Here is a 10,172-nt window from a genome sequence, read left to right as displayed (position 1 = left end):
ACTGTGGTCTACCAAAACCTACCTTTCTAGTTACACTCTCTATCTTTACTACAGGGCACAAGTGTAGTAGATCAATGGATTCAGTGTTTGAAATGGCAACAATTAATGCCAGCTGGGATTTCTTAAGTCTAAATAATATTAATCTTTCTAAACTGACAGTCCAAGTGATGTGACCTTTTTAAAAAGTATTTTTTAGATCTTTTTGGGAAGGCAAGAAAACTGTATTAATGTTACCTACCTTGCATTGATGAGTCTTTAGATGTATGCATATAAGAGAACCCATTTATTTTTATCAACTACTTAATTGGCTGGAGGTGCTCCTTAGCTGTCTGACAGTAAAATAACACAGTAATTCTAAAAGCATAAGTTGAAGAGAGTAATAAAATAGATGTTTCTTAATACACAAAATAGCTCAAGACTTTAGATTAAATGGTCACTGGGAGTCTTGAAGAGAAACGAAGCAAACTAGTTTCCAAACTTCCTTCACTGTCCTGCTCTCCTCTAGAAACATCTCCAAACTTTACTTGGTTAAGACCTCCAAAAGTCAGGTATACTGGATTACCTAAAGGATTACCTAAAGAGGATATTACTCCCTTCTGTCTTAATACTAAAAAATTATTAGATTTTTTTAAGCTTTTATGAATATTAGGCCAATGATTGCTAGAATAGACTGGCATATCCATAAATGTGCATGTGAAATTACAGAAATCTGTAATAGTGGTTTAACATCACATGTGACATCTAAACCTGCAGTAATAGCTTTTTAATTCATTTGAATGCTGAATTAAAAGTAAAACCACCAGCACAGAAAATGAGCATGTTTGGATAGTACTTATCCTCTATCAACCTTAAAAGCTATCTCAACTTTTTGTATCCATTCTTTCTAGGAACAAATTAACTTTTCTTCTGCCTTCTCTGTGTGATCCTCCACTTCTTTCTATACATCTGCTGCTTTTTAGGAGTAAGATACCACATTAGTTGTACTGCAATGTAACATGTACTGTGGCACAAGGCAGGCAATTCTTATAATTTACAGCCCTAAATTATGAGCAACAGAAAAAAGGAATACTTCATCTGCCGGTAAATCTGTCAAGTTCTTTGATATCATACCATTTGCACTGCAGATATACTAAGTCTTTATCCTAAAAAGAAGCCTGGGTTCATCAATTAGACCTAATCGTAAGAACTGCCAACAGCCATACTGTATGCAGAGCTGAAGTCTGATTTTATCTGAAGTGAAGCACTAAACCAATGAACTGTATAAAAGCTTTATTTTTCTTTCAAGGGAAAGGAGGTAAACTCAAAAAATAATTTAGTCCAGTGAGTATTTTTTCTGTAAGTATCCGGAACAGCTTACTCCTTATTAAAAGGGCTATACAAATAGTCATTTAAAAGATGTTAATTCAAAGCCATCAAAAAGGAAGGAAATGCCCTTTGCTTTTTTTTTATACTAATCACATTTGTAACTGCTTGTTGCCATTTTTTCTGTGACAAATATGGATATAGGTTACCAATACAAAAACCAGGAATAACAGCTCTCTGAGCAACAATAAACTCTTTTCTTCAGATGTTGGCTGTGTAAGGCGCTAACAGAGAGCGACTGCTGAAAAAAAATACTTTTTTTTTTTTTTAATAAGTCTTCTGGCTGTTGACCTTCATGCTCCAACATCAGAGGCTGTAGCTGGGTATCTGTAGCAATACAGTTTGTTGTCTGCACCTCCACTCAGTAGCAACTGATGAGAGGAAAAGAAAACTGATTAATATCAGAACTAAGCAAAATACCTACACAAAGGTTGAGGACTGATTTTTCTTTTGTTTGAAGACATAAAAAGAAGTAATGAATAATGAACTGTTAATGCATGACTAAAACCCAGAATCAAAGTGCAGAAGTGACCTTGTCTCTTACCCTCCTCCTAAAATTAGAAGCAAAGTTCTTGCAGGAAAATTTCTGAAGCTTTTCCTGCCTTTTACTAAGAGCAGGAGCCACACTGAGAATCTTCAACATTAACAATTTTTTTTTCCATTTTATGTATGTGTCTACCACTACCGTAGCAGAACAGCTTGCTATAGAGGATTATATACTTCCCCCCTTCTATGTGTACTGCCATGCCCCAGCTGTCAGTTCATGCTGCTGCTTTAGTCTCCATGGCAGCAAATGGTACCTTGGAACATGTATATTTCCTCAGGTGTGGTGCTGTTCTCATGTCTCTCCTTGTTTGGAGTATCAGTGTGATGCCCGCTTAATGGTACAGAGCTTAAACTCCCATCCTACTCCTTTGCACAGTAGCATGGGGAAGTGCTGCAGTGTGTATGACAATAATGCCCAGTTATCAACCCAGTATCAACCACAGTACAACTAAAACTTCCTGTTCTCTTCTATCTTTAAGCATAAAGGAAAAAAAAATACCCCACGACTGCTTTTAGCCCTCTTCCTAACCACCATGCATATAAATAGAGTAACTTGCTCTTCAAATTCTTACCCCTGCTTCTGTCCAGTCCACACACAAAACCTTGTCTTCATGAGCAGCCAAGTCATACAGAGGAGCTTTGCAACTGGTAAAACACAGGTATTTACCATCACATATCTGAAGTTATGTAAGCAATCACAGAAAACAAAATTGGTCCCTGGAAGAAATACTATCACTATGCTATCAAACAGATGTGGTCTAGCAGTTACACACTTTCTGGGAGTACAGATATTTACCACCTGTGATGTTTCCTCTGCTTTATCCAGAGCTGACTGCATCAGTGTTAACCTCTCCTGCATCCCCACAGAGAAAAGCAGCAACATTTTTCACCTGCTGGCAAGCTACCTTGAGACTGAAATTTAATCAATCTGCTTGTTAGAAACAGTTTGTTATATGCTTTCCTCCTTCTATGCATGGATGCTGCTCAACTGTGTTTTCCAGAAAAGCCATTTATGTCTTCATTGCTTGGAAATTTGTAAGGAAAGGTCTGAAAAGAGTATCAAGTGAAGCTTCACACTGTTATGCTCATTCCTGAGAATGTATTTTGTTCCTTAAAACAGAGGAACAGTTAGCAGACCTTCTGCTGTTCCTAATCCTAGTAGCAATGTTATGGTTGCTAATAAGGTAAGTCCATGTTGGAATGCTGTACAGCACTCTCAGATGTTAAGCCACGGGTCCTCTGGTAGACTACAAGTATTTTTCTCCCTTTTATTATATGCTTGACTTGTAAAACCTAGACAATTTTCACAAATGCCACAGGAGTTTCCAATGAATGTCTCAGGCTGCTTTTGCTATTTCATTGGGTTAACTGACCCTGTAAGCTTATATGCCTTTGAGCACCAAAGAACATGCGTTTATTTTACCTCCTTGTGTCCCAGAGCTTCACAATGTTGTCCAGAGAACCAGAGATCAGCTGATGCTCATGGGTAGGTGACCACTTCACAGATGTCACCCAGCCTGTGTGAGATGTCAGAGACAGGAGAACCAAGGAGCCATCTGAAAAGAGAGAGAGGGGAAAAAAGACATCAGTAGATACCAACTGAAACCAGCACTTTGAAGATGCATACAAAATCCAGTGAGAAAAGTGGTCAGCAACATATTTGTTTTCAAGGTAAATGTTTCTCCCACCAGTAACTCTAGCTTCAAAAATCAAAGTGAATGGTAAAGAAAGCAAACAAAACTACAAGCCACACAAGTTCTGAGGGGAGGAAAACACCAAACAAAAACGAAAATATATTTTGTCACTAAACTTTTCAAACATTTTTGAAAAAAGCAAACCAAAAAATGCTTTTATTAACATATAAGAAGGTAATACTGTTAAAGTCTGGATTAGATTTATAGAAGCTAAACAAGTAAGCATGTCTTATGAAATACATCTGGTAGGCTCAGTCACAAGTTATCTGCAATCCTGTCAGATGTGGCATCACTATATCGTAACAAAGTGACTACTATTTCACTTTAATGATGGTCTGACCAAGGTAGGTGTGAACCTTACCAAAAAAAAATTCAGGCCTGCAACTGCACAGCTGAACATTCATTAGTAAGCTTAAAAAAAAAAAAAGGGGAGGGGGGGCAAAGTTAGTTTTCTAAATTATTAGGTGAGAAATCAAACAGTCTTGCACCAGAAAATATAGATGTAATTTTTCTATTTAATAAAAGCCCCCAAATCACTTGTTTCAAGCAGAGGGACCAGAAATGTCTCCCAACAGGGAGTAGTTCTGATTTTGAAAACAGAACTTTGAGAACATGCCTGTTTTAGCTCACCTTTGCTGCGAGGATCCCATAGTCTAATATGTCTGTCAGTGCTCCCGGATGCAAGGCGTCGACACAGTGGTGAGTAGGAGACAGAATTAAACACTTTGTTTCCTGTCTGTCAGAAAAGAAAATAATAACTGTGAGAGGAACTACTATTTTGCACAACTTTTTTGAACTGGACTTCAGCTGAACCTACAGAGAAGATCTCACCAAAGTTGATTTGAGATCTCCAGTCTCAGCATCCCAGAGTTTAATGGTGTGGTCCCATGACGCACTGCAAATTTCTTCAGCATCTGACCACAGCACAGAGGAGACAGCTTCTGTGTGGCCAGAGAGGGTTGCCAGGGGAGTCTAGAATTTAAAGGTGAAAGGTGGTTAGACTGAATATTGTCAAAAAATCTATTCTTTCAACAAATAAAAACGTGTCTGATCAGCCTGAAACATCACCAGAAGTTTTCATAAAATCACTTTTAACAAAGAGAAATTATTTTGTGTGGCCACACTTCTAAAATAAAATCCTGGAGCTCATCTTACCCTTGTTAGTCCCAACTGTTCAGTTTTCTGCTTCTTCCGTGGTCTGTTAGCTGCTTCTTCCATTTCATCCTCTTCATCTGTAGGTACTGTGACAGAAGACAGGGGTTTTGAACTGCATTTCCATAGAAGTAACTAAGCAAAAGCCCATATATACTCCCAAACTGAAAAAATATGACTTGGAACAGTGAAAGAAAGCATTCAGAACAAATGCGATTAGTCTACATTTCTAGGCAAGACCTGGTCAACCTACTGTCCTCTGTATTATGGTGTCAATAATAGAACAGGAAAATAACCCACAAACTTCTGATTTTTAAGAAGTCTATACACAAACCTGCAAATTTATATAAATCCATTAAAAATAAAGAGATAAAGTACTGTGTTCTGAATAAAATAATCATCACCACACAGTGGATAACCATATCTGAAATTGCATTACCAACCAAAACACTAACTTCATATAGTGATGTATAGCCCTACAAAGCTTACAAATAAAAGTTCTAGCTTGCTTTTAATCTTAGACTTAAATTTACTTAAAGAAAAAAGTATTCAGATATCCATCTTTCAGGTTGTGGTAAGTACAGGGGTTTTTTTAAGACAGCCAAGAATCCCAGCTTAATGCTTATATTACCTGCAGACCAGATCTTTAACATCTTATCCCAGGATCCACTGCAGAACTGTATGAACAGAAACATCTGGTTAAAAGTTGATCCAGACAGATGTTTCAGCCATACTAAATACACTTCCTGCTTGAAAAATTAACCAGTTGGTTATAACACATGAAAAACAGGAAAAATCTACAAAATATCTCTTTATTCCCTTCAGCATCAAAAGGTTTTATTTTAACCTATCTGATACTAAGTCAAGCTAGGAGCGATGACTCCACCTTTGGTGTGACTACTCTTAACTGTTGAATTCCTGGATAAAGGCAAAGGACCTCTTCTACCATCTGATTTTTCTGAGTATCTCTGGAAATTTCTTTCCCACCAAAACTACTGTGAAAATTTAGGTCAAATTTGAAAACAGTTCATTATAACTCAAAAGTCATGTGTTAAAAATAAAATTTACTTAAAAAAAACATTGACTTCACTCACAGAAGTCAAAACCAGCAGTATAATTGCTTGTGCTATCTAAAGTCACCTTCAGCTTTTTGTGACATCAGAGGTTAAGTGCATCACTATGAAAAGATAGCCTCGCGTTGATATAGTGCTCCTAATCCTCAATAACCACTGCTTATAACAAGACTGGAAACTTATCAGTGTGTCAGACGTAGTAACACGATGTACCTATGCAGGGACAAAGAGATGATTTTTGAGATACAGGCTGCTAACGTCCCAAAGACATTTTTTCCAGGAGTCACTCACTTTAGTTCTCGTGCAATCAACAGCTACGGAGTCTACACTCCCAGCATGTCCCCTGCAGCAGTGAAGGGCTTTCACTTTGTTTTTCTCTACGTTCCACTCCCATAGCAGGACAGTTTGGTCCATAGAAGCACTGAGTAACAGGCACGATAAACTGTCTAAGGAAGAAAAAAAGTCATGCTTGCACCCAGCTCAGCTTTCCAAAGTCTTTATAGTCTATATATAATTATTATAGTCAAAGAAGAAACAGCAGATAGAAACTCATACATATCTCAGTTTACATCATCTTACCCTGCAAGTACAATTAATATAAATATACATGCCAATATTTGCTAATGAAGACTGCAAGGTGGGTAAACAACGTACATGTTAAGCTACTACTGTTTTACTTGCACCATGACTTAATTTCTAATACCACTGACAGAGACTGAAATAACTGCAGCATTTAGATAATTAAATAGTCATGGTTGAGGAATGCTGACATTTCTCCCCCAACAAATCAAACTGTTACTACTCCCCTAATGTATAAACTGACCTTGCTTCACCCATGCCACATCCTTCACTACTTCTGTATGCCCAGCTATTGTCAGGATGGATTTTCCTTCCAAAGACCAGATTCGAGCAGTCTGATCGTAGCAGCCAGTTAATATCCTACAGGGTACAGAATTTGAGACATTATTACCTTTTTAAACCAACAATGTTTTTATGAAAAAAGCCTCAACCAGAAACTTGGAAAAATATTAGCATATTAACTGGTTAGCTGAAATTAATTCAAAATATAGCTACTTTGTGTGTTAAAAAAAGTTTGGAAAAGTAAAAAAAAAAAAATGCTTCTGTTACAGAGTAAAGCTTCATTAAAACCTACAACTGCAAGGCTAGGAGCACAGGCTGAAAAGCAATAGGAGTCCTGCATATTCTGGTAGGTGAGACTTACGATTGCTTACGTCATTTAAAATAAAAGATAATTTGTTGTTCGTGGTACATGACTAGAGCATCTCAAAGCATTTTCAAAGAAACATAGGAACACTGCCTAGTTGATTGGAAAATGAATTATGGTTGGTTGTTTTTTAAAGAAAAGCTCTGCATAAAGGTTCACTGCTTTATTTGTTGCTAATGAATATCACGTTTGAAGCCAAGGGTTTAAGCTAAAAAGATAAGGAAATCTTGCTGTTCTTTAAGAGAAAGGATAGTGAGCAGCATTTGCATTATCCATTTGTATTAACAGTACCTCATGTTCAGCGACTCTAGCTGTTTTCTGCTTGTGTTAAAGTCACTGTCAGCGTAGAACAGAGGTGTTAAAACTGAACTGCTTACAAAAGCAAGTAGCCCACTGACTTGACAGGTTAAAAAACAAAACAAAAACAGAGCAAAGAGGGGAAAAAACACAACCCCAAACCCCAGATTCTTAAAGAGACAGAGCACCACTCCTTTTGACACCATGGAGTCCTCTGCACACAGCAAGAGTAAGCAAGGCACAACTTAGAATTGGCTTAGTGGCGTACCATTCTTCAGTGGCTTGAACAGAACTGATCCAGTCATCATGGAAGATGCATTCCTCTGGCTGAGGGGCCATGTATTTCTCCACATACTCTATTTCCACCACTTCTTCCTGAGCTCACAGACAAAACATTTAGTGTGGTTGTATTATTTTTAGTCAATAACAGAAATATTAAATTGTAGCATGGTGCAAATATACAAGTTTATTGGGCAAATATCTTGGTATCCAAGTCCTTTGCCACATTAGTGGAATTTAAGTCTTTATAAAAAAGTCTCTGAATTATATTGCTTTCCATATTTTTATCAAATTACTATTAATAGCAAGCTGGAAGCAAAACCAAATAATTTCACTCTTCTCAGGTTCCTCTTCTTCTGTATTTACCCATACAAAACTGGTGTCTAAAATAGTCCACAACGTTTTCTAGAGGGAATACTAACTAACCTCCCCCATTATCCTCTGATGTAACTAATAGAGTAGGAAACAAAAATATATTAATGATGAACTGAGTAAGACAAGAATTTCCCCTCTGAACTATATACAGACAACAGATTGGATACCCGTGTTCTTTGCACAGCTCAGTCCCATACTCTCTAATCACTTTGCAGTTCAAAATGGATTTAAACATACCAGGAATTCTCATGGGAAAGTAAGAAAATAAATAAAACTGAGGAAGGCAATCTACCTCATCAGGATGACAGTGTAATACCTAAATCGGATTGAAGTAAACTGGCTCTGTTCTACTGTCCAAGGTGGGGAGAAATTGAGTATGACTTACCGTGGAGATGTTTTCCATTTCGATGTGCGTGACCAGCGGCACACGCAAGAACTGGCCATTGATAAGGAAGTCAAATTCCACATATTTGTGATCCGCTGAAACAAATTAGGAAAGATCCATGTTCAGGTGTCACTATTTATTTGATACCATCAAGAACAGCATCATTCTGTGGCTGGTTCAGGAGAATGGAGCCAGCAAGAAGTTTGAAAAGACAAAAAACAAACAAACAAACCCCCACAAAACAGTTGGTTTCTTCTCCCAGTTGTAAGTGGGCAGCCCATGAATTCCACAGGATTATGTCAGTGAAGAAGAAGGAAAATTTGCTGTTAGGGTTCAAAGAGTTGAGTTTGCCTCATTGTTAACACATTATTTGCTAAATCCTTTTCTCTGTAGCGATATCTAATCAAACCCCAGCAGTGCTTCATCGCTGTTCTGTACGGAACTTGCCACTGCTACCCCACATCTCTGTCATCGCTAGCTATGGCCCGGCCTTTCAGGCAGCAATAGGACAATCCTAAGAATTTTTGGTTCCTATTTCTCCCTCTGTAATGGCACAGTTGACAAAGGCCCTGCGTTTTGACAAGAGCATTGTGCTGTGCACTGGATTTCTACTCAAGGTTGTTTGCAATTTCATGGGTTAAAGCAACCTGCAGAAGTCTCGGCAGGTTAAGATACCGTTAGCCTAGTTTCTTACAGAAAATGGGTTTTTCCAACATTGCACAGGTGTCTTTCCCCTGAAAATCCTTCAAGTCAGCCAGGCCCATTTCAGCTAGCATTGACAGAATGGTTGAGCTCTTAAGCTCAAAGGCTTTCATAAAACCCAAACCTTTGGTTTCATTCGTTCTTTTGCCAGGTTTTGGGGAACGCCTCCATTCCCATCTGCTGGGGCAGCCGGGTCTGTGGCGCTGGGCACACACTAACCCAGCCGTCGGAGCGCTTCCCCCAGGCCTGCCCACCGGTACCTGCTGACTTTCAGATCGAGTGCCGTCTCTGGGCACACCTGGACTGAAACAGAAGGGCAGGGCCGGCTCAGGCTGAACCCTGACCTCAGTACCAGGGTGCTGCTTCTCGCTTTGACAGCGCGTTTCTTCAGCTGTCCCTGCCCCGAGCCGTCCCGCTTGTGGCACCGCGCACTGCAACGGGTCAAGACCAGCCAAAGCGTGAGCCTGGCTCACCTGGTGCGTGTGGCAGCGGGGCAGCCCGTGCCCTCACCTGGGGCGTGCGGTCAGAGACACGAGGATGACGTGGGACGTGTCACCCCTTGGCAGAGCGGCTCTGAAGGACAGAGGCCGCGTCGGGCCGGCGCCTGCCTGGGGCCACTCTGAGCTCCCGCTTGGGAGAAGCGTCCGGCCGCCCGCCCCCGCCACGGCACCTACCGTTGCCGGCCGCCAGCAGCTTGTTGATGAGGTGACTGAGGTCGGTGGTCTCAGAGGCCGCGGGCACCGAGAATGGCACATCCTCCACGGCGTACCTGCGGGCACACAGCGCCGTTACCGCCTCTGCGCTACCCCCGACTCACACCCACCCCCCGGCCCGGGCGTGCGCCCCTCACCTGCGGTTCTCGGTGCGGAACCGCGCCGTGAGCTGCGCCATGCTGCTGCCGCCACCGGCCTCGCCCCCGACCACGTGCCGCGATTAGCCGCGCCCGCCCCTCCGCAGGGCACCGCCTCCCGCCCGCGCGCCGGCTCCGCCGAAGCTCCTTCCCCGGCCCGCTCCGTGCCGCGCGCTGCCGCCGCCGATCCCGGTGCGCCACGCGGCCGGCGGCGGGTTGCCGCGGAGACGAT

At 40.9% G+C, this 10,172-nt stretch overlaps 1 protein-coding gene across 1 annotated transcript; it reads right to left on the bottom strand.

Annotated features, from left to right (window-relative positions):
* Window positions 1–1,254: 1,254 nt before the first annotated feature.
* On the bottom strand, window positions 1,255–10,158 carry WDR12 (WD repeat domain 12). Its single transcript, XM_054829075.1, has 13 exons — window positions 9,941–10,158; window positions 9,765–9,859; window positions 8,389–8,483; window positions 7,618–7,724; window positions 6,651–6,766; window positions 6,119–6,273; window positions 5,386–5,431; window positions 4,758–4,843; window positions 4,434–4,574; window positions 4,233–4,338; window positions 3,332–3,464; window positions 2,481–2,553; window positions 1,255–1,733 (listed from the first exon to the last, which is right to left on the bottom strand). Exons 1-13 carry the CDS (start codon window positions 9,979–9,981, stop codon window positions 1,656–1,658), a joined length of 1,272 nt encoding a protein of 423 aa, XP_054685050.1. The 5' UTR covers window positions 9,982–10,158; the 3' UTR covers window positions 1,255–1,655.
* Between the last annotated feature and the right edge of the window lie 14 nt (window positions 10,159–10,172).

This window comes from Grus americana, chromosome 6 (assembly GCF_028858705.1).
Source record: "Grus americana isolate bGruAme1 chromosome 6, bGruAme1.mat, whole genome shotgun sequence".
NCBI classification, from domain to species: Eukaryota; Metazoa; Chordata; class Aves; order Gruiformes; family Gruidae; genus Grus; species Grus americana.
This window is presented reverse-complemented; position numbering and strand designations above follow the sequence as displayed.

What these genes read in the sequence shown, in the direction of transcription:
- WDR12 (XM_054829075.1), bottom strand. Translation starts at nt 9,981, where the DNA reads ATGGCGCAGCTCACGGCGCGGTTCCGCACCGAGAACCGCAG. An exon ending in GAGATCTCAAATCAACTTTG is followed by an intron (nt 4,339 to 4,433) that starts GTGAGATCTTCT and finishes CTTTTCTGACAG; the next exon opens with ACAGGAAACAAAGTGTTTAA. An exon ending in AAGCTCTGGGACACAAGGAG is followed by an intron (nt 2,554 to 3,331) that starts GTAAAATAAACG and finishes GTGTTTTACCAG; the next exon opens with TTGCAAAGCTCCTCTGTATG.